The sequence below is a fragment of the Alternaria novae-zelandiae genome, assembly GCF_023758075.1.
Source record: "Alternaria novae-zelandiae strain BMP 2774 chromosome Unknown scaffold_24, whole genome shotgun sequence".
Taxonomy (NCBI): Eukaryota; Fungi; Ascomycota; class Dothideomycetes; order Pleosporales; family Pleosporaceae; genus Alternaria; species Alternaria novae-zelandiae.
Genome location: NW_026056984.1, coordinates 393,719 through 416,969, shown reverse-complemented (window position 1 = coordinate 416,969; position 23,251 = coordinate 393,719). Strand labels below are relative to the sequence as shown.

The 23,251-nt window shown below is 54.4% G+C and overlaps 7 protein-coding genes across 7 annotated transcripts; 3 read left to right on the top strand and 4 right to left on the bottom strand.

Moving 5' to 3' along the window:
- Window positions 1–145: 145 nt before the first annotated feature.
- J4E88_009490 (uncharacterized protein) lies at window positions 146–3,240 on the bottom strand (the record flags this gene model as incomplete). Its single annotated transcript, XM_049403089.1, has 3 exons — window positions 146–369; window positions 414–3,039; window positions 3,106–3,240. 3 exons carry the CDS (start codon window positions 3,238–3,240, stop codon window positions 146–148), a joined length of 2,985 nt encoding a protein of 994 aa, XP_049251217.1.
- An 862-nt stretch (window positions 3,241–4,102) lies between these two features.
- Window positions 4,103–5,111, bottom strand: J4E88_009489 (uncharacterized protein; the record flags this gene model as incomplete). The annotated part of the gene is made up of 2 exons (XM_049403088.1): window positions 4,103–4,435; window positions 4,494–5,111. 2 exons carry the CDS (start codon window positions 5,109–5,111, stop codon window positions 4,103–4,105), a joined length of 951 nt encoding a protein of 316 aa, XP_049251216.1.
- Window positions 5,112–6,178: 1,067 nt separating this feature from the next.
- Window positions 6,179–7,060, top strand: J4E88_009488 (uncharacterized protein; the record flags this gene model as incomplete). Its single annotated transcript, XM_049403087.1, has 5 exons — window positions 6,179–6,212; window positions 6,264–6,298; window positions 6,356–6,465; window positions 6,534–6,939; window positions 6,998–7,060. 5 exons carry the CDS (start codon window positions 6,179–6,181, stop codon window positions 7,058–7,060), a joined length of 648 nt encoding a protein of 215 aa, XP_049251215.1.
- Window positions 7,061–11,046: 3,986 nt separating this feature from the next.
- On the bottom strand, window positions 11,047–12,797 carry J4E88_009487 (uncharacterized protein; the record flags this gene model as incomplete). The annotated part of the gene is made up of 4 exons (XM_049403086.1): window positions 11,047–11,171; window positions 11,533–11,850; window positions 12,252–12,412; window positions 12,790–12,797. The coding sequence occupies 4 exons, from the start codon at window positions 12,795–12,797 to the stop codon at window positions 11,047–11,049; spliced, it is 612 nt and encodes a 203-aa protein (XP_049251214.1).
- Window positions 12,798–16,165: 3,368 nt separating this feature from the next.
- Window positions 16,166–18,076, top strand: J4E88_009486 (uncharacterized protein; the record flags this gene model as incomplete). Its single annotated transcript, XM_049403085.1, has 1 exon — window positions 16,166–18,076. The coding sequence occupies one exon, from the start codon at window positions 16,166–16,168 to the stop codon at window positions 18,074–18,076; it is 1,911 nt and encodes a 636-aa protein (XP_049251213.1).
- A 2,771-nt stretch (window positions 18,077–20,847) lies between these two features.
- Window positions 20,848–21,912, bottom strand: J4E88_009485 (uncharacterized protein; the record flags this gene model as incomplete). The annotated part of the gene is made up of 1 exon (XM_049403084.1): window positions 20,848–21,912. One exon carries the CDS (start codon window positions 21,910–21,912, stop codon window positions 20,848–20,850), a length of 1,065 nt encoding a protein of 354 aa, XP_049251212.1.
- A 163-nt stretch (window positions 21,913–22,075) lies between these two features.
- Window positions 22,076–22,861, top strand: J4E88_009484 (uncharacterized protein; the record flags this gene model as incomplete). Its single annotated transcript, XM_049403083.1, has 2 exons — window positions 22,076–22,113; window positions 22,162–22,861. The coding sequence occupies 2 exons, from the start codon at window positions 22,076–22,078 to the stop codon at window positions 22,859–22,861; spliced, it is 738 nt and encodes a 245-aa protein (XP_049251211.1).
- Between the last annotated feature and the right edge of the window lie 390 nt (window positions 22,862–23,251).

The following is a 23,251-nucleotide window of genomic DNA, read 5'->3' as shown; positions in this document are numbered from 1 at the left end:
CCATCGCAAACTCCAAAGCCTCCACCCAAACCATCATGTCTATCGCACTGAACCCGTCCTATACCTCGCCATCAATGCCAACACCCAGTTTAATGGTGTCGCACTGATTGGTATAGTCTCCTGCTCTTTCTTTCCGGGAGATACCTTATCGGCACTGTCCCGCTAATCGTCTCGTGAGCGTCTTTGTATTCGAGACTGCGTCGCTTCGTATCCTCGTGTCATATACACGAGCCTCGCGAATGTAGCCTCTGGGTCTAGTCGTCTTTGCGACGCCGGTCTTTTTTGCGCTCATGTCGTTCCTGTTCTTGTTTCCGTCCTCATCCTCATCCTCGTCCTCGTTCTCGTCCCCGTGGTTCTCATCGACCTCGCCTAAAGCTATCGCCTGTCCGCCCTGGACTTGGACGGGCTCCTACTCGCTCGCGATCTCTCCGGTGCCTTAGCCGGCGACTTGACCGTCTTCTTTGCCGGCGACTTTGTCGACTTGACAGGAGACTTGCCCCTTGCATTCGCCTTCTCCGTATCTGTCTCTTTCTCCTCTTTCATGGGCGACGCCGCCATCTTACTCAGCACGTTCTCGTTGAGAGATCCGACGGGCTTGCCGGCATTGCGCGTCTTGCGCTGACTTGCAGGTACGGGTTCGGATAGACGAGGCCCGTTGTTGGGTGCCTGCGATGGAGCCGGGGGCGCAAGACTGGCGGCGCTGACTGCATTCGTTTCATTGGTGCTGCCCATGGTAGGGGTGTTGTTCGGCTCCGCTTCCTCAGTCGGCGCAGGAAGTACCTCTGGCGGGGCGCCTTCGTTCTCAGCAAGAGACTGAGCTGTGCCGCTGACTTCAGTCGTCTCGTTTCCTTCGCGAGACGCAGCCACGACGTTCTCTGTCACCAACTCGTCCAGAGTCGGAGTCTGCTCATCACCCAAGTCAACCTTCGTCCTCTGCACCTTTGACGACTTCGGCAGTGACTGCAATAACCTAGGTGGCATCTGAGATGAACGAGGCGGCTCCTCACTGTCATCATCTGTAAAAAGCCGCTTCATAACCGGGGTCAGAATGATAGCAGGCTTGCGAGTAACGGCAATTGGAGTCATGTTCTCCAAAGCCAGAGTCTGCTCACCGCCAAGGTCCTCCTTCGTCCTCGGGACCTGAGATGGCTTTGGCGACGCCTCCTCATCGCCCTCAATCCCAATCTTCCGCTTGGTAGCTGGAGTCAGCTCGATGGCGGGGATATCCATATCGGGGATATCGATGTCGGGGATATCGATGTCGGGGATATCGCTGATGACCGGAGGCGGCTGCTTGTTTGGACTCGGCGAAGGCATGGCATAGAGATCATCGTTGCTGTGATCGCTTCCATCGATGATGGTATCGCCGTCAATGACGAGAGTATCGCCATGAGTGTTAGTCTCGCCTTTCGCTGCGTCTTGCTCGAGAAGAGCTGCTGCCTCCGCGCCAACTTCGTCGCCCAAGCCGTATGTGAAAGTGCCCGAGTTGTCCGCGTCACCCTCAAAAGAACTCCAGAAGTCTTCGATATCAGAAGCGTCACCATCGTCTTCTCCCTGTTCTTCTTGGCCTGGTTCTTGTGCGGCAAATTTGAATGCCGGTCCGCCACCGGGGGTCAGTAGAGTTCCTGTTGGAATGTCTGTGTTCTCGCCGCTGAGCCGAAGCTGCTTGATCGGTCTGGGTGTCTCGCCCTCATCATCAGACTTTCGCTTCAACGCATCCAAGCCTTCGATGTATGCTGGGAGCGTGATCGTCCTCGCGTTCCAGTCTGCGGTGAGTTTTTTGTGGTTCTTTGGCGTCGAGGTTGTATCGGGAGTGGTTGTGGGGCCTGACAATGTCGTGGGGATGGGTGTAGATGGGCTTGTGAGTCCGGCGACGGAGATGAGTCGTGGCTGAGTATCGATAGGATGGTTGGAATAGATCGCGCTCGATGCATTCTGCGTCTCAGATGGAGTGAGCGACTTCGAGGCGGGTGCAGCCATCTCTGTAGCTTTCGTACCGTCGATCTCCGACTTCAGCTTCTTCACCTCCGCCTCCAATGCCTCGCGACGAGCACCGTCCTTCTTCATCTGCTCTTTAAGCTCCTCATTCTCGTCGTTAAGCGCGGTCTGCACATTATCGTTGACCTCCTTCGCCTCCGCAGCAATGCCTTCCCACTCCTTGACCTGCTCTTTGAGCGCGGCAACTTCCTTGCTATGTCGTAGTCGCACCTCGTGGAAGTCTCTCTCCATCGAAGCTGCATCGGCTCTGCCCTTCTCTTCTTCTTCTCGGGACGCCTGCAACTGCATAGTCAGAGAGGCTGCGTTGGCTTCAGCCTCATCCTTCTCTTCTTGGACTTTTCCCACAAGTTCTTTCACCTGGGCCAAGCCAGATCCAGCGGTTTTAATGGCTTCGTTCGCACAACCCAGTTGCTCCTTGACTGAGAGAAGTTCCACGTTGACCGTCTGCGTTTCTTGACGCGCAGCTTCCAGCTCAGCCTTTAGCGAAGCCACTTGAGCTTCAACCGCCTGAGGCTCTTGACCATGAGAAGCCATTAGCGAAGCGACTTTGGCTTCAGCCCCATCGGCCACTTCTTGCACCAGCCGTAGCTGCTCGTCCTTGGAAGAAGCTTCCATCTTGGCGTCTACAGCCTCTTGCCGCGCCGCCCGAAGTTGATGCCCCATATCCTCCAGTGCATCTCGCTTTGGAGTTGATGAGTTGTGAGACGAGTTGGACATTCTACTCGGGTGCGCAGGCTTGCTCGTAGACTGCTGGAGCTCTTTGACCTGCGCATTGCTGCGCTTCAGCTGATCGCTCGTCTCCTTGAGTGCCTCCTGCAATTTGCGGACCACTTCTGGTGTTTGTGTAGGCTCTTCGCGCACAGGTGTCGCAAAGTCTGGAACCTCGTCGACCTGTGTAGTCTGACGCGCTCGGTCAGAGCTCGCCTTCTCCCTCATCTCAGACTCCTTCTGCTGCTTCTTCGCAACTTCCAGCTCTTTCCGTAGACCAACATTCGTCTTAAGCTTAATATGAAGCCAGTTAATAACGCGCCAAGTGATAGCCTTCCATGTGTTATGGTCGACTCCTGTTGGAGTCCTTGCGCCTTTCCAGATTCTCATCACACTTACAGTGCCCCGAACAGTCATGACGGAGTACAATGCGTATTCGAGGGCGCGATATTCGAGTGCGGAATTGGCCTTGTTCATGATAGTGTAGCCGGCGCTTACGATCCTGAACAGAGTTGGCGAGACGATAGAGTTCATTTTTGCGGCTGTGTTGTTGGAGGTGGCGGAAGCGATGACTGTTGATGTTGTGTTTGTGGTCTTCTTGATGGTGTTTGTCGCGGTCACTGCAGCGGTGGCGGCGGCGGTCCTGGCGAAGGTCGCAAAGTTGGCACTGACGCCTTGCAGGAGATCGGATATTTCCGGCGCAGTACGTAAAGGGGTAGTAGACGGAAACGTCTTCGCTACTTGTCACAGCGCTGGAGGATATGTTAATGATCGTGTGGGTGGGATGATGAGGCGGGGTTCGGACTTACGCTGATAGCGTGGCTGTGGTAGAGACCTTGTCGCGCAAGCGTTCGCTTGTTTGGTTGCGGTGTAGTTCCCTTGGGCTGTTTATCTGAACCTGAGCGTCTTCGATGCTACCGTGGTGGCGTCGTGGTGTTGTCGTGGTGTCGTCGCAGTGGGCTGAGAATATCCAAGATAGAGGGGTAGCAGAGTCGCGACTCAATGAATGCAAGGAAACAGAAAAACTCTTGTTTACACTCGCTAAGTCGCAATGGTGTGGGCTGACGTAACGGAAAAGTCACGTTGTTGGAAATTTTGGTCTTTCACTGATGCGATCGGGAGCCAAACAAAGGAACAAAGGGAAGAAGGGAAAGTCATAGCTATACTAGAGGGGACACACAGAATACAGAGGAGAGGCGGCTTTTACATCTGCCTTTTGCAGAAATAACATCTAGGAGGGAAGATACGTACTAGATGTCGCAACTGAACCTCGGGGTTGCCCACCAAGTTCCCCCAAACTCGCACTCCAGAGTCCCATTTGACGCCGCACGAGGCGCGCGCACCAGAACTTCCGTCTGAGCCATCATCATAAGCACAACACTTGCCATCAAAGACCTCATTTGCTCTTCTGCCCCCACCACGACTCTGCCTCCGCCGCTTTCCACTCATCATACTCTCCCGCCGCCCGTTCAATCACAGCCTGCTCAGCAGCCGCCTGCCACGTCTTCGCCAAATGACCGTTCTTGAGATCTTCCTGGAACTTGGCGACATCGGTACGGAAGCAGTTGTTTGCCAGCGTGAAGGCTGAAGGCCGTGTGTCTTCTGTGTTGCCGGCGCTGATCTTGGCGAGGAGAGCTTGGTGCGTGGTATTCTCGGGGAGCATGGAGATGAGTGTAGTTTGCTGCTCTGCGCTGAGACTGGTCCAGGCTGGTCCTTCAAGAAGCATGTGCTGCGATGTGTGAGCTCTTTGAAGTGTGAGTGGTGAGTGGATTGTGACGAAGACTTACGTAGATGTCGGCTTTGACTAGGCGGCTGGAGGAGTTGGTCGTGATGTAGACTGGATCGAAGACTTTGCTTGACCCTTTCTTCGTCGGGACAGCTTTGGGCGTAGGCTTTTCCTCAAACTCCTCGAACCGCTCTGGGGCTTTGCGGTTGCGCGAGGGGCGTGAGCTGGGTGTTGCTGCAGGAGCGGGTTTCTTGGCTGCTGTTTTCTTCGGGGCCGGCTTTTTGGGCGCAGGCTTCTTTGGAGCAGGCGTCTTCTTTTTAGTAGTCTTGGCTTTTGTTGCTGAGCTTGTACTCCTGGCTGCGCGTTTGGGAGGCGGTGTACCGAAGGCGGGCTCTTCGTCGTCATCATCGACTTCTTCGTGAGATCTCTTCGGGCTCTGCTTAGATGCGCGTTTAGCGCCCATGTTGGATGTCGGCATAGTAGTAGATGCAGGCGCCAGCGCCTGCCGAGGTAAGGATAGAGACTCGATCGATGGCATGATGGACGAGTCGTTTTCTGTTGTTGAGATGGCAGAATTTGGGACTTGGCTCGGCAGGCTTGAGGGGATGGGTGAGACCTGCTCAGATGGAGAAGAGGGCGGCGAAGATAGAGGTGATGAGTCTGGGTCAGAGTGGTGCATCTTGGCTCGTTTGTTTGGTGTTGTTGGAGGTGGTGCGGTGGTTTGCTCTGATTTTGGTGCGGGCGGAATAGGTGTCGGTTGATAGTCGTGTGGAGAGGTGAGTCGGGTGGCGGACGAAGGTCTATGGTTGTCAATCGAAGCTGAGGGAGACGACATATGGGTTGCCAATCCGCGTTGAGCTTTCTATTGTCGGACGGTGGATACGGGCGAACGATAGGCTATTGGACCAGGCGACAGTCACGTGTGAAAAGAAGAATGTCGGCGCGCGAAGTGAATGTGGAGGTCGTATTGAGCAGTTGCACAATGGTAGTCACGCGCTTGGCAGACAAGTCGTGAAGACGCCGCACGGTACATGGTGTAGTGAAGAATGGGAACGCACCTTACTGGTAACGACATGTTGTCGTTTGGACTGGTTGCAGAAGTTTGATGTCGAACTTGAGCAAGTATTTGCTTACAAGACGTCGTAAGTGCAAGTGACTACCTGGGTAGGTTGGTATGAGCGGCAGCTAGCAAAATGCCGGTGCGATGTCGTTTGTGTTGAGGCAGTAGCTATCGCGTTCCGCAAGGCTGATCTACCAATGGCTAGGGTCGGATTCTACTGGGAAGCTTGAGCATCGAGCGACTTGAATCAGGGCTGAAAGCGCGTCCGCCACTCGATGCATGGAGTGAAGGTGTTGAAAGGGTACGCGAGGATAGAAGCTCGGCTCCGCATGGTGGCTGGGGCGCTGAGTTGAGGTTGTACCAGATGTACTGTCACAAGGATACCGGTATTACTTCAGTCAGTCTCTCTGGTCTCGGGATTTGAATGAGCGCGTCTGTAGAGTCACGAATGACAGTCCATTGAAGGGTCACGGCATGCTGGTTGTTCGGTGATGGCCGTTGGCGCGTCCGTGCGCTTTCCCGCGCGACCTTTCCGCATCGTCATCTTTGCGATCTGGTATCATCAGCCTCGACACGTATCCCCTATACGCGACTACTCACCCTCGGGCCTAACTTTGCGCTCGTCACATTATCTGACGACATTGTACACTCACCAGCTGTAATTCTCCGCACCCTCAACCGCCACCATGATCAAACACACCATAATATCGCGTCTCGATGGTCAGTAACTCAGCTGTATTGAAGGCTGCACACGTGCTGATACATGTCTAGGCCTTCACTTGGTAGCCTCGGTCGATAATAACCAGGTAACGGCGCCTCTCGAGCTGTTCACGTAGCCTGAACATAGGACTCACATTTCCCAGAACGATGCCGAGTTCATCGAGGCCACGAACAAAGTAAAGATGTTACAGCGACGCCTAAACCGTAACGCCGAACAACAAGCGAGTATAGAGAGCGGAAACTACACATTCCAGTATGCGCATTGCCCCTGCCTTTACATGCGGAGAAGCATCCTCGATCACATGCTAACGCAACTACCAGCTACATAATCGAAGGCGACCTCTGCTTCCTCTGCATATGCGACCGCTCCTACCCGCGCAAACTCGCTTTCACATACCTCTCCGACCTCCAACGCGAATTCACCACCACATACCAACCGCAACAGTACCTCTCGCCCACATGCCGACCGTACGAGTTCGTCGGGTTCGATCAGTTCATCCAGAGCACAAAGAAGACATACCAGGATTCGAGGGCGACACAGAATCTGGACAAGTTGAACGATGAGCTGAAGGATGTTACAAAGGTCATGACCAAGAACATTGAGGATCTGCTGTATCGAGGAGACAGTCTGGAGAGGATGGGCGATATCTCGAGTCGGTTAAGGGAGGACAGTAGGAAGTACAAGAAGGCTGCCGTGCGCATCAACTGGGAGTTGTTGTTGAAGCAGGTGAGTAACGGGCAGACGCACGTCACGGTCATAAACTTGGAATGCTAACGATGCGCAGTACGGACCTATCGGCGGACTGGCCTTCATCATCATCGTCTTCATCTGGTGGAGATTCTTTTAGACACATGCAGCGAGTCGGCACTCAGCATGTACCAAGGACAAGGAGGACATTTTAGGCACCGTCGGCGTTAGAGGCGCATACATTGCCGTAAAAAACGGCGAAAGATACACAACAATACCCAAGCTTCGGCTTTTCGTATACATTTCTGAACAAAACCTGGCCCTATAAAAGATGTGAACGCTTGCGCTGTCCAAAAGACAAGGATACCCTCCCAAGCCTCTAGCTGTGATTGGCTGGAAGCAAGTCGTGAGCATTACATACCTCGCTAATCCTTCACACCATGTCTGCCCCACTCCACACTACCAATTTCGTTTTGCACCTTTTTCCTTTTGCCAGTCCAGCACACTTCGACGGATACTGCAGTGGACGACAGTGGACAGACAGGACTATACGGACAACACTATGCCATCGGGCTATACGACGCACGCCATGTGAACACCCCACCGAACTCGGACGCACGTGCCGGTATCAACACCATGACGACATGATCAGATATCGAGGGGATGTCTTATAAGAGGAGGGGGAGGGGAAATGGAGCTACAGGAGCAGACTGAGACCTTTGACCGGACTATACGGCCCACACCAACTGCCCTTCCTCTCTAGTGAGAAACAATGGAGCCACCTGTTGTCAATATCGCTGTGGGTTGGAGGAGGCACGGGTGGAAAGACTGTCAAGATACGATGGAAAGATCGGGTCAAGAGGAATACATGCCTACTTCGAGCAAAGAGAGTGGAGATATGGCGATATTTCGGGCGACCATGTGGACGAGACATGCCACCGTTCCCATATCCATTCACACCCGTGACGACCTAGCTTCGGAGTTCCGGTGCTCAAGGACCCCGGGCCATAGCCTTTGTCGTCGGGGATGGCTTCATCGGGATAATTACGCGATAAACTTCCACGTCTGGGAACTACTACGTTGGACTGCATGACTGTCATCGTCGAAGGAAGGCGCATTCGGAGTGCGCGATAAACTTGCTAGTACTGGTCGTGGTTGACCATTTCGTTCATCCTCGGCCAACCTAGGAAAAATCCAAACACCCCGGAGCCTACATCGACGTTAGTACTTTGCAAGTATTTAAGTTGCTGTAGTCCGCAGACCTATTCGCATCACAGACAGCACCACTCCCAATGACATTCTCAAACACACCAATAACAATGACAAAACCGCAACTCGTCCTCATTCCAGGCGCCTGGCACACACCCTCCGCCTTCTCCCTTCTCACTACCGAGCTGCACGCTCTTGGGTACACAACGCACGCGCGCCAACTCGCCTCCGTCGGCGGCACAACACCTACCACCGACCTCTCAGCCGACATCGCAATCGTTCAGTCCATGATCAACTCCGCCATCGGCGACTCCGGGAACGACGTCGTCGTACTAGCCCACAGTTGGGGCGGCATCGTCGCCAGTAGCGCTCTCGTCGGCTTCGGAAAAACCGAGCGAGAAGCCGTAGGGAAAAGAGGTGGAGTAGTGAGATGTGGATATATCGCTGCCAGCATGCTGCCCGAAGGTGTCAGCCTAATGGACTCGGTAAACCACACCTTTCCTCCTTGGACTCAAATTTCCGGACCGTATATCCACGCTCTCGACCCACATGTCTTTTACTCCGACCTTCCTCCCGACGAACAGACGCACTGGTTTTCGCAAATCCAACCGCATTCGCTGGCGAGCGCTTATGCGAAGACGACGGGGGCGGCGTGGAAGAAGATTCCTAGTGCTTATTTGGTTTGCGAGGAGGATAGGAGTATGCCGGTTGTTGCGCAGGATAAGATGATTGAGATCGCAAGGGCGGAAGGTGGGGAGGTGCAGGTGACGAGGCTGGCGTGTGGGCATAGTCCTTTTCTGAGCCGCGTGCAAGAGACGGTTGAGTGGGTTAGGAGGGTCGCTGGGGAGGACATTTGAAGAGGTGGAATACGGAAGGGGTTGGGTTTTCAAAAGGTCTGGGTTTTGGAGCTCAGCCGTCGGTCTGCGGTGTCTTGCAGCCGTTTCCACGCTTATTCTTCCCCGATCTGTGAGCAACTGTTCCCATACACGTCGGTATCAATCGTCAAGCCTTTGGACGAGGAGCGCATGCTCCGACCGAGACAACAAACCCAACGAAGAATCCGCGGAACCGGCAGGCTCTCGCCGACTTGCGGTCACGAACGGCTTAGCCGATGGTCTCAGGACTTAGGCTAAGCCATACGTTGACCGCACGTCGGCGATGGATCTGCGTATAATTGGTGATAGTGTCAATGATCTATGTCCAAAGCACCGCGTATTTACATCGAGCGTAAACCGCGATGCTTTGGGCATAGATCACTGGCATAATCATGCGAAATCATGGATCTGCGTATCTCGTTGATTTTACGGATTCTTGAAAGAGCGCGTTTAGGAATCTGTGGCGTTTTGTTTTTTAAGAATTCATAGAATCAACGGACATTAACAGTCGACCTGAACGCTACGATCACGAACGGCTTAATCGATGGTTTCGTCGAGCTTTCGACTAATCTGTGAGTTGTTGGTGACCAAACGTCGGCGAGGCGTTCTGCCGATTTCGTTCATCTCATGGGTGCTTCTGCTCCACTATACCAAGCTTTAGGTACATTGGAGCACAAGCATCCATGAGATCAACGGACATCGATAGTCGATTTGGACGATGGTTGTCCCTAGGGATGCGCACACGAAAAGGTCCTCTACCACACTCTCCACGCATCAGAACAGGCTTACCAGCCATCGCAAAACCCCCACGCTTGCTATCTTCCGACGACCGCACGATCCAGTAACCAAACGGGCGCACACTTTACGTATCGGAACTCCTCCCCTCCCCCATTCTTGTAAATTATATCAGTGGAAATACTGTATGGTAGGATATCCATCAATGCTGAATAGATGGCTATCCTAGCATACAGTATTTCCACTGATATAGTTTACAAGACTGGGGTAGTGTGTAGTGTGAGTAGACCGCACACCTTTCATACCTTAATTATCACCCCAATCTTTTAGACTTTGTCAGTTGCAGATTGCTACAGCAGCCTTCAACCTACGAAATCTTAAAGGTTGGCGTTATGTCAGTCAGAGGTAGGCCAGCAACAGAGCAGATAGTCTGACTTGATTCGCGTTGTCTTGTCGCTTTGATGTAAGTCAGAGCGACAAAACAACGCGAATCCAGACAGCCATTTCTGGCTTTGTTGCTGGCTATCTCTCTTGGTGTTATTCTACGGTTCTGGAAGGATTGTCGCGATTAGTTGGCTGCTTTTTTTGGGGGCTTTGGGGTGGGTTTGGGTGGATAGAGGATACTATGTAGCTGGTGGTACCTCCAAATGAATTGTTTTGGAAGTACTACAAGCTTCATAGTATTGTGTGTTTACCGAAGTTATGGTAGAGGTGGAAAGGTGGATGAGTGGGTTGTAGGACATCGGGGTTGGGGGAAGGTATCGAAAGGGGAAAATGATTAGCACCACAACGCTTTTCTGTTCTAGGAACTTGTTACATTATGACGAACTACAGCGATAATGTGATGATGACGAGTTGCGCGAAATCTTGGGGGTTTTGCGGTATGGATGCATTATTTTCCTGGTTTGGTTTACAGTCCGAAGTTGAAAAACTACCAGTAGATACCCTTCGAATTTCCCCCCAACAGTTTTTATTTAGCTGCGTAGTCTGGACAACAGGAAGAGTTCGAATTACTATATCACTTCAGATAATCTTTACAAAGTGTATGGTGATAGCGATAATTCGCGATGTCGGGTTGAGCTATGTTGACGATTAGACGTTGGGTTCTTGTCGCATCACCGATAGATCACATGAAGAGTAGATATGACGAGAGCTTCGTTACTTTGGAAAGGTACTTCAATGAAGGAAAGAGCTCATATTGATATTGTATATCTAGCCAACCAACCCGTTATCAAGCCTCGATACAGTGTCGCAACAACGGCAACCACGTATGAAGCCCTCCTCCCCACGCTCCAAGCGACAACACCTCCATTAATCGTCGATCCGCTCAAGGCAACGCATCCAACGTCTCGATGACAGCGAACGTCTCTCTCGACTCATCCGACAACGGCGCGTTATCCGGCCTGTCAACGACAACAGCATAGACACCCGCATCCATCGCCGCTTCAGCTTCTATTCAAATCACAAAACATGTTAGTCACTGTACATGAAGTGTGCATATGGAGCTAGCCACGTGCGATGGAGAAAGATGTATCGATGTGAAACATGGTGGGGTCGCGTGATGGGAAAGACTTAAGTGGAACGAGACACGCGGATGTGGACGAGAGGGGCAGTAGGCTCTAGACGAGAATATGCGGCGTGACGAAGGACGTGTGATAGTGGGATGATAGGTAAGTAACGAATTCGGAACGCGAGACAAAGAGTGGGTTGAAAGATGCGGTGGTGGGGTGCAGATGTAAGGGCGGTGAGTAGGCGGTGGTGTGTTGTTTCAAATCACCATTCGCCGTAACAGCCTCACGAAAATACCACATACCTTTTACATTGTCAGTCAAGAAAGCGACGTTCTTGACGTCCTTGCCCAGCTCACGGCATATCTTCTCGTAGGACGTCTTTTCCATTTTAGGACCGGCGTTCACCGTGTCGTAGTGGGCGGCGAACAGGGGTTTAATGTCCCGCGTATTCGGACCGTCTGTGACGTAGGTAAAGAACTGGAGCTGAGCCTGCACGCTGCCGGAGGAGAAGATGGCCAGTGTTTTGCCGGCTGCTTTCCACTGCTCGAGTTTTGGGATTACATCGCTGAAGAGCGGGGTTTTGAGATCACCGTTGCGGAACCCGGTTGTCCATAGGTGGCCTGCGAGCAAAGGGGTTAGTTTTGCGGTGCAACTATGTGTATTGGCCGATGATTGATAAGATCGATAAAGGCAATGTGCATGTGTGGTGATGGTAGTACGCAAGCAGCGTTTAGAATGGGCTGATCGCCACGCTTGTGGTGCGATGGACGGAATGGGGTCTTGGAGCGGCGTCGAGCTGACAGGAAGAGGGTTTGGCACCCCCAAGGGTCGCTGCGACAGGCGGCGACTATCGCGATAATGCTGCCGGTGGTGACTGGCCGATCGAATCACTACTCTGTTTCGATCGAGCTAGCCGCTTTAGAGCGGCGCGGTGTCGGCGCTTGGTGTTGGCAATCATTTGGCTGGACATGGGAGGCCCGGGGTGCGTCGTCCATGTTGAAACACTCAATTTGTTACCCACCTTGTAGTTGCTTCAAGTACACAGCCTTGACATCGCGCCGCGTAAGGTCTTGTACGTGGGCGAGTAGCGCATCGGCGCTGCGTTTGGCGTCGTCTGGGAACGATGCGATGAGGGTTTGGAAGTCGGCATCCGACCACGAATTGCGTGCTAGTCCTGTGAGACTGTCTAGTGCATACGGGTACTGCGGCTATTGTGAGCGAGACGGCGTGAAGAGGAAACCCCACTGGCGGGCGTCGCGTGACAGATGACGGAGGTTGGAAGCGCGAGATCATCGTTGGAGTGGCAGGTGCAGGTCGGAAAAGCATCTAGAACTCAGGGGAGGCGAAAGAGGCGAGGGGAGCCATGAGTGGCTTCATCATTGCCGGGTGACACCAGGCTGGCATGGGAGGGCGGGCCGGCGTGATTCTCGACAGAGGTTGGTGGTGGTGATCACGATTCCGAATGCGGGGAAGATGCGCCTCGAGACGAACAGAATGACAACGAGGGAAGGTGGAAGCGCTGGGAAGTGAGACGCGAGAATAGAAACACAAAGGCTTACCATGACATCTTTGACGAATGAGATGCTGGAAATAGTGCCCTCTGGCAGCAGTCAGCCTCCTGAGATGTTTAGACCAGTCAACGCATCGGAATGCGAAGCTGGGTGGCGCAGGCAAAAGCTGGGGTAGCGGCCGGGAGAGCGCAGCAACACAGACAGTGCAAGGTGCTGTCGGTGGCCGGCATCGCCATCGGGAAGTTGCTGACTAGACAGCTGCATGCATCGCGAGGTTGGTGGAGGCTGATTGCAGTCGTTCTCGACTAGCCATGCGGGACTCGAGAATGGCAAGCGACTCACCAATGTCGAGCAACACTACCTCTGCTTGGCTCCAGCGCGCGGTGTCGAGGGACGCGGGCGACATTGTTTCCTTGTTGTTGTTGAGTGCAGGGCGGTGAACGGCGGTGAGAAGAAAATCTCTGCTATAGCGCCTCCATACTGCGAACTGTAGTTGTGTGTCTGGACTGGCAGCTAACTGGTGCGAGGCTTGAGGACGGGAACTTCAAAACATGGCGGTGAGGTTACCACGGCAAGTTGTGTATTATTGACATGTGTAAACAAGTTCCTTGAATATTCCTTGACGATGCCGGATGAGGCCTGACAGCCGTGAACGTGCTGTCGAGAAGAAAATTTTCAAAAGCATAGGAGTCATCGGGCATCGGGGGTTGAAGGTTGGCAGTCGCGTACAGTCACGATGGCTCTTCCCCAACGACTTCCTTGCACTGATCGTACATCCTCGTGGCAATGATCGTGATGAGGCTGGTCGTTGAGGCGCACACCGTCATGCAAGCCCCAGAATATCCACACCTTCACTCGTGTTTGCGGGCGACCATGGTGAGATGGACGGGTGTTCCTGGCTAACCCGGCCATGTCGATGCTCGATGTCGCAAGATTTCCACATAGCTTCCGCAGCCGACCCACTGTACGTCCGCCTGTCACGCAAATCCTCCCGGCTCAACGCAAAAAGTTGAAAATGCTATAGGCTGGGGGAGAGTGTGTTGTCTTTGTTTCTCTACACCGCTCATGGGTAGCCCAGGGACAGGTACAGCGAGTGGGTACAAAGAAATGGCCCGGTGCATGTTACCTGCAGTAGCCCGCCGAGTGCCTGTCCAACACGCTCTCTGGGTGGCTGTGGATGCAGGAGGCTGCAAGTTACTGCAAGCTACTGCGAGCCCTCCTTTAGGGTGCAGTGGGAAGCTTACTCCGGATCCTGCGCAGCAAGACAACAAACAGAGGATTCGAGGCGGGATGGACGCGCGAGGCTATTGCGGCGTGAGCGCATACACGGCTTTGTCTCAGGTAGAGCGGTAGCATGAACCCCGACTGTGAAGCAGCGGGATGCTACCGGCACATCAGCTGTCAGGGTTGACCGCAATGGCAGTCTCATCGCATCGCATCGCATCGCAGCATGAGCTTTCCCCAGATTTCTAATGTTTGCCGCGACCCGCCCGACCCTTGAGGCCGATGTCGAGGGACGATAGACAGTAGTCAGCCGAATAGTGTACCAAATGGCCGCGAGCTAGCGACGAAACACTTGTCATGCTGTATTGGGGCGTAGATCAGCCCCTGGATAGCACAGTACTGCGCGACGGATACACTGCGGACAATCTGAGCACACGACAGCAGGACGTCCAATGTCGGGTGCAGAGAGCGCAAGGCTCATGCGGGACAAAGTGGCAAGCATCACGAAACGAGAGATAACGGTCGCGTTGGAGCAGCTCGTGGAGGGCGGGCGCGGGCTTCTACAGGCCAGGTGGCAGTTGGGTGCTACGGTGCAACGGGCTACGATCAGCAGCGCCCTGGAGGCGGCGCTTGGGGCTAAGCCAGCATTGGCGCACGACAGCTGGTCAGGCTGGACAGGCTGGACGAGGTCTGGAAGTGCGCCCTGTCCGCGTCGGCCAGGACAATGTTTCAGCGCTCGTCATAGCTAATTTCTGCGCATTCGTCCGCCAGCACAGAGATCAGAGTGGAGCCGATGACTGTGCAAGAGATGATGCCATGGGCAGGAAGGACCCACCGGCTGCCAAAGCAGGGACGACGGGGACGGGGGCGCAAGTGATGGCAGGCACGACGGGTGACGACCACGGTGGAAACCGATAGAAAGTCATGGAAAGTTGGCAGGCCAGTGGCGGCGCCGGTTGGCCAGGTCTTCGTGCTGCTTTAGCACCTTGGAAAGCCACGTAGCCATCCCTAGCCAGCGCTAGTCCCAAAGCACGACCCCTGCCACTGGTGGGTCCCCCGAGGGCAGCAGCTCCTGGCGCGCTGCCCTCTAATACCCAGCTGGCCGTCCTTTACCCGCTATCACCTCACCACCATCTCCCGATGCCTCCATAACACGTACCCACCTACTTTGCTCTCGTCGTTGTTCGCAAGCTCTAGCGTTGCTTCCTCATCACCACCACAACACTCCTCACCGTCCGTTGCTGCCTTAATTACCACCGCTCCTCCCTCGCTCCTTCCGCAGCCGCAACCGCTCGCAGCTCAGACGTCAACAACGTCAACAACACCATCCCTTCCGCCCTCCGCCGACTCCCGACACACCCACGCCAACCACGCTATACACGCATCTACTCGACCATATAGCTGCCACCGCCGGGTCTGATTTGATGTGATATTGAGAGTCCGCTGCTGGCCATTCCGACATCCGTCCGACAGCTAGCTAGTCCGAGTACCCGCTCGTCCCCATCTCTCACCTCACCTCACTTCGACCCGACCGCCGCCGCAATAGCTTCTCCAGGCACACGTTTGATGCTCTTTCGATCGAATCCAGCATAGCGAACCGCCAACTAGCATCGTCTCGACCACCTTCGACAGCCTGCTAGCTCCCTTTCCGCGTGAGCCCGTGCCATCTGACTCACGCCGTCAATAGCGTCATCCAGACACCTCCCTACTGTCTGCCTACCGACGACACCTCTACTTCCACGTGTTACGACTCTCTTCTCTTTACGCAGCGATACCTCTTCCTTTCCGGACGTCTACGACTCCATCCCTCCTCCACCCACCCCGACAGCTCGTTGACTCGAGCTATCCATACGCAATTAATACCGACAAATGAGAACCACACTCTCTTGAGCATTTCCTTGCTGTTTCCGTCGACGGACTCCTGTGCATATCACCGACGACTGCTTTCTGTTTCTCCAGCCTCCCGCTGCTGCCTTACGACATATCCGGTCCGACCTATCCCATAACCATCGGCCGCCATTACAACCATTTATTGATATCTTCCCAAGACTCCGTCACCTAAAAGTCTGATAGAGCATCGCTTTTGGGCTTTCGGCTGTCTGCCCATTGTTTATCCGCATATCGAGCTTCCCCTCTTCCTGTTCCTTTGTTTGTTCGGCTTCACCACGACAGCCACCCCGTTCCACTACACACTATTCCAATGGAGTGCATGCGCGATCACCTTCACGACGGCGTTGTGCTACATGGACGATACGAGACCATTTCCCCTCTCAACAATGGCTCCTTCGGCATGGTCTTCCAGGCCAAGGACCTCGTAACTGGCGACAATGTTGCCATCAAGGTCATCACCAAGAGCACCGCCGCCGTCAACTGCCCTTCTGCTTTCGCAGTCGATGAGCGTTCCGAGGAGCTTGGCGTTCACCTGCACCTCGGCGACCACTCCAATGTTGTCAACCTCCTCCAGTCCTTCGAGACCCAGAACCACATCTACCTGGTCCTCGAGTTCTGCTCCAATGGCGACCTGTACGAGGCCATTCGTGTTGGCAAGGGCCCTCTCGAGACCGAGCACGTGCGCGACTTCATGATGCAGCTTGTCGGTGCCGTCGAGTTCATCCACTCGAAAGGCATCTACCACCGCGACATCAAGCCCGAGAACATCTTCCTCACCCAAGATGGCTCCATGAAGCTTGGCGACTTCGGTCTTGCCACTACTGACACGTGGTCCTACGAGATTGCTGTAGGCAGCGACCGCTACATGGCGCCTGAGCAGTACGACCCTGGCAACACTGGCTACTCTACTGAGAAGGCAGACATCTGGGCCATTGGCATCGTCCTCCTCAACATCCTCTTCCAGCGTAACCCCTTCGCTGTCCCATCCACCTCAGACCCTCTGTACGCCGACTTTGCTCTCGACCGTCAGAGCCTCTTCGACGTGTTCCCCAACATGTCGCAGGATACCTTTGAGGTCATCAGGCAGTGCTTGGCCATCGACCCCGAGAGGCGCGACCTCAACGCTGTCAAGGATGCCTTGGCCCGCGTCATCAGCTTCACCACCGATGACGAGAGCCTTGACGACTTCTGCACCGAGGAGCGTGACGTCGTCGCTGTCGGAGCCAACCGTGAGCCCCTCCGCACTCCCTCCATCTCGACGCCGCAGCTCGAGAACAATGGTTCATTCCCATGGGCGAAGGCCTTGGCCATGTCGCCACCTCAGCAGTTCCGTCAGCTCTCAGCCATTCCTGACGACGAGATCTACGAGGACGACATGTTCCCGGGTCCTCCCTACGATGTCAAGCCAGATAGCGCCTCTGCCGTATCTTTTGTGGACTCTGGCTTAGGCTTATCTTTCAAGTCGGTTGACGTCAGCGAACCAAAGTCGATGAACTTCACTCGATCTCGGCCCGTTGCTATCTCTGGCTCGCTTCCTGCCAAGAACTTCAACAGCATGTCGTCCGTCTTCGGTAAGAAGCGCGACATGATCTCGAAGAGCTGGAGTGACCTTTGGGATGAGGAGGATGACGACGCGCAGTTCCTTGCTGAGCTCGAGAACAACTGCCACTCGTTCAGTGCTGAGAAGCCCAAGCCCAAGGCTGTTGTCTCTGAAGCCGGATCTGGCGTCTCGACCCCTCGCGGCTTATCCGAGGTGAAGAACCCTGCCACGGTCCACAACAGCAGGGATCGCTCGCCTAAGAACATTCGCTCTGCGGTCGACCACGTCAGCGCGGCGACGGGATTCGTCTTCGAGGAGCATCGCACCCCAGCACCTGCTCGCAGCCCCAAGCGCTCTGCTGCCGACAAGTGGGCTGCCCTCGGCGACCGTCGACGCAGCCCTGCCGTCCAGGCCCAGCAGCAAGTTCAGCAGCAGACTCCGTCAAAGCCAATGAGGTCGCCCAAGTCCACTGAAGCTCCGAACTCCGCCCGGAAGCGGAGCCGGACTGGGACTGGCCGACGACCGATCCACTGGGGCTCCAGTCACAATGAAAACAACAACCACCCTGTCAGCTCCTGGGAGCAGAAGGTGGACAACTGGTACAAGAGCAAAGATTGGCGCTCTCATACCGAACACGCCCAGATCACGGACGATCTGGGTGACCTTGAGTGGGTGTGGTAAGGCACTATGACCTGCCACTTGTAGTCTTGACAACTTTTCTTATCCCTTTTTTTCTTTGCTTTGATTTCGAGGAATACGTTGTTTCCAGGAAGCAAGAGTCCTACGATTCCCAATCCTCAACCCTCCACGTTCAAATTGTAGCCGTTAGAGATACCATTTCCTATCTCCTCTCCTCTCTACCTTATACCTGTACACTCCACTTCACCGACGACCTCATCATTTCGAGCTTCTATCTTGTCGCTTGGTATCTCTCCTTTGTTACTTCACGGGTGTGTTTGTGGCTAGCTTCTGGGACTCTTGCATTGTTGGCGGGTGAAAGAAACTGTTCTGATGAAGGCTTTCGTCAAACTGCAAATGCTCAAATATGAAAAGGGAAGCAAGCGGCATCTGGGATGGAGTTTAAGTTTTTTTCTGTTGGCATCGAGAGGAGCCTATCTCTCCTCTTTCACAATTCGCTTCTTAGGGATGATTAGTTAGTCAAGACTCGTATCCGTCGGAGATTCCTTCAGCATTGGCACCGTTTCGCAAAAGGTCGATCGGTCGCGAAAAGGATCCGGGATTTACCCACTCATTAGTACGTCTTCTGCAACCAGTGACGATTTCCTTGAATCAAAAACCATTACGGTAGATGCCCTACCGTTCAAGTAAATAAGCTTCTTTCTCAGATTGTATATATATCTATAGATTTAATCCCGTACGTACATTGTAATTAGACCCAACCCCATATAGAACGCGCTTCTCGCGATGAAAACTAGTATCACCAAGGATCATCCATGCACCTGTTCAACGTGCAGAGGATCGATCAACACAACATCGCTGTTCCCATCTTACACCTCCACACATACACTCAACTCCCCCGTCCCATCCATCAATCACACCATCATCCTCCCCTCCCCCGTCGCAAACCCCCCCACCAGCCCAAACTCCCCCTCCACATCCTCAAACCCCTTCCCCTCAACCACCATCTTCGCCACCGCTCTCGCACACAACGGTATAATACCCATCCCCCCTCCATTAAACCCACACAACATCCACTGGCCCTCCTTCGTCCCTGGAACACGGCCTACATGCGGCATACCATCGTGCGTCATGGCCTGAATCCCCGTCCAGATTGTGTCTGGTTGGGCGCCGCTGTCCTGCCAGCCTAGGAAATTGTGGGACATGTAAGATGTCCAGTGTGTGTAGATGGGGGGAGGGAAGTGCCCTGTGAGAGCGGAGTCGTCGACGGTGTTGTACCATAGGGATTTGTTGTGGTGGTTGGAAGAGGAGGGGTGGGTGTAGAGCCAGGAGCCGCCGCCGACGACGATGGAGCTGTCGGGGCGCGGGTTTAGGTAGTCTGTTCCTGTTGGGTGGGATGGGGATGAGGGGGTGGATGGGGTCGGGGCGAAGGCGATGTTGTAGGTGTTGGACAGATGGGGATGGATGGGATGGGTGGGTACGTGGTGGCTGTTCATTCCTCTGTAGGGGACTATTGTGCCACGGAAGGAGGGGAGGAGGGAGGGCGTGTAGGCGTTTGTGGCGTGGATGAGGAGGCGGGTTGTTAGGGTGCCGCGGGGGGTGTGGAGGGTTGTTGTTGTCGTTTTGGAGGATGTAAAGGGGGAGGAGGTGGAGGAGGTGAGGTGCGTAACCGGCGTGTTCATCTGTACATTCAACACACCCTCCTTCCCACCAAACCTCCCCACCAACCCCTCCAGCACCCCCGTAACCAACTTATACGGCCAAAAGCTCGCAACCTCACACGTAAACGCCCCAACCGCCCCCTTTACACTAGTAACTCCCTCCACATACCTCCCCTCCACCACACTCCTGCTCTTTGTCCAGCCCTCCCCTTTCTCCACCGCATCATCATACACCCTCTTCACCTTTTCAAACTCCTCTCTATCTTGGAAAACATCAAAACTACGTCGGAGTTCAAATTCGCATTCTTGTACTAACCCCTCTTGCTCGACTAGGGATTTCAGTTCGTAAATCACGCGTTGGTGGTACTCCGCCATCTCCGTTCTCAGCGCGCTATCTCGCATACCCGCCAGCGTCGCCGTCTTAATCTTGGAGTGCCCGCCGTTTCGTGCGGTGGCGCCGCTGCAGAGGTCGCGGGCGTCGAGGAGGACGACGCGCGGCATGCGTTTTCCCGTGGAGAGGTAGCTTTTGTGGCTGGTTTGGAGGATGTGGTACAAGGTTAGTACGCCAGCCATTCCGGAGCCGATAATCGCGATGTCGCAGGTTGGGGGGAGGGAGGGGGTACTGCGGAGGGTGGCGTAGGGATGCGGGTTTTGGAGCCAGTAGCTGGGCATGGGGTTGGGGACGGGGAGGTAGTCGTGGGGTTGTTTTTCTCCATGAGAAGAGGCGTTGGTGGTGGTGTTGTGGGTTGAGGGGGGATTGGGAGTGGGAGCCGGCGTGACGACTTTTCTGAGAACCATGTTTGCGGGCAGGATGGAGATGTTGTGATGGTTAGAGTAGAATGCGGCAACAACGACTGTTTATACATGTAGGAAGGTATTGATCTACACGTTATTTGGGGGCCGTTTCGTTGTGGCTTACTTCGGCGTTCGGGCTAAAGTCAGAGGCGTTAGATGTTGCATCTCACCTTCCATTCCGGTTGGCTGCAGGTGTTCTTATCGGTAATCGTACGTCAGTTTACGGGTATAAGCGCATGGTGAATCGGAAGAAGACGACTTTTGACGATCTTTGGATTTTGACTTGTATACAGTCGGGGTATCATGGAAAGGAAATGGGTTCTAGCTCCTACACCAAAACGAGTCCGAACGACGGAACTATGGCACACTCGGTGTAGTTGGACTGGTCAGTCCACCTTGACTCTTCCTCCTGTCCTTCTTCTTCTTGGGAGCGGGAGCGATGATGCCCTTTTTACCCTGCGCTTCTAGTGTAGTCGGCGTCCCTACTGCCTTTGGTGTGCCTACTGCAGATGGCGCTCTGCTCGGTGGCTGTGTCTCGATTTTCAGCCCTGCGGCAGGTGTAGACTGTGAGGCCTGTGCCGCCTGCTCTTGTGCCTTGTTCCTCGCATTGACAGCGGTCTTGGTGCCCTCGAAGACGAACGCGCCTGGCTCGCCCTTCAGCGGGTTCTCGTCCATGTATTCGTCTCCATATGCGTTTGTGAGGTTGAGCGAGTGCATGAACAGCGCGTCTGAGAACTCGGTGGTGGATGCCAGTGGGTCTGTCGCCTGTGCCGTGGCTCCTGCTCCTTGTGACTGAGAGCCCGCCGCGTCTGGATCTGTTGGCGCCAGTGTCGGACTCCCGATTCGACTCGCCGTAGTCGCCGCTTTCGCCGCTTCGTGTGAAGGAGGGAAGTACGAGTATCCCGTCGCAGGTGTCCAATGTGTCATGTTCTTGGATATCTCAGCCATCTGCTCCATGCGCGTCGCGACGGTAAGCAGTCTACTCTGCACAACGTCCAGCAAGCTCGGCGCCATGAGAACCTTTGTGTTGTGCGTGTACCAGTTGCCCTCCACAAACATGCCGTTCTTCTTGTTGCCATCGTAATCTGTGACCTCGGCCTTGTGTTGGCGCTGGAGAATCCATGGGTGACCTTCGCCCTGCCCTTCACCAGCTATAACGTATTGTATTCCTTGCGGTACACTGTTGAGTCGTTGATTCCACAGCGTCGGGTCATTCATGATTTGTTGGGCATTGGCCGGGTCATGGAGGTTGAGGTTAGTGAAGACGGATATGTTGATGCACTCTTCGGCGTCGAACCATGGCGACGAGGTGAAGTACCAGAAGAGGTTGTTTCCGGCATTCAGGTCTTGCCCAGGGAGGGTCGCGATGGTCGAGGGCGCATCGTATTCTTGCTCGTCGGGGGGTGGGAGTGTCGGAGGCATGTTAGCGGTGGGTACGTGAGTGAAGAGTGTTGGGGCTGTCTGGCAGCTCTTGGAGGTTGGTGATGGAGAAGCTACTGGTAGGTAGCACGGGCCTCTCACCTCCGCGTGTTGGCCGCAATCGACTTGCGCCGTCTTCTGTGCACGACCACGACAACTCAACACCATGGATCTCGTCCAGACAGTGCGCAAAGAAGGCAGCCGGTAAGCTTCCTCATTTATTGATGTAAAGCATCAGCTGACAGTGTCCAGCGGCGGTCGCGCCGACTTCAAATGGGAAGACGTCAAGAACGATGCGCAACGCGAAAACTACCTGGGCCACTCGCTCATGGCCCCTGTCGGCCGTTGGCAACAAGGACGCGACCTGAACTGGTATGCAAAGGGCGACGAGGAATCCAAAGAAGCCGAAGCTGCGCGCATCAAGGAAGAGAAGCGCAAACTGAAGGAGGCTGAGGAAGACGCCATGCTAGCTGCCATGGGTCTCCCCGTGCCAGTACGCAATAATGCGAACCTGACGCCACTCGGCCAGAAGGTACATGAGGCAGATGTCAAGGATACGCTAGACGAGAAGGCCAAAGTGGAGGACGACGACGACAAGGCGAAGAAGAGGGAAAAGAAGGAGCGTTCACGCAGACATAGAGACGACGACGGAGAGCGAAGGCGACGTCATCGATCGCGAAGTCGTTCGCGGGACAGAGAACGACGCCACAGACATCGGGAACGTTCACGGTCGCGCGACAGGCGGAGGGAAGATGGGCGCGATGGGCGCGATGAGAGGCGCAGACACCGATCACGAAGCCGCGACCACAAGCGACGAGACGACCATACAGAACGCAGGCGAGAACGCGATTTCGATGCGAAACGATCGAGGTCACTATCGAGAGACCGGAGACGGCGAAAGGACACGAGAAGCAGGTCACCACATGAGAGGAGTGAGAGGAGGAGGGATTGAGGAGTGTAGCAGATACAGCGAACATATCCTCAAAGCAGTTCTAATCAGACCATGGGCGTTCTTTAGATTTCTACTGGTATGGTGCCACCCAGTTCAAGCGTTCATGAGAGCTTATGTAGCTTTAGCGAAATCTTTACGTTGGACATCCAGACATCGACCCAAAGGAAGATCTGGCAATTCTTCAAGCAACAACTTATTCTGCATGCCGCACAAAGTCATCATACGCACCTGACTACCCCAGTACAAACCCACATATCCCCACACTGCACGCCTTTCGGGATCTCCCTCCGACTCGGCAACCTCGGCCGGCTCCCCATAGCCCCCCAAACCCCTCATCATCAGCATGTAACAATGATACACAGTAGCGTCTTCGCTATTGCATCCTCACCG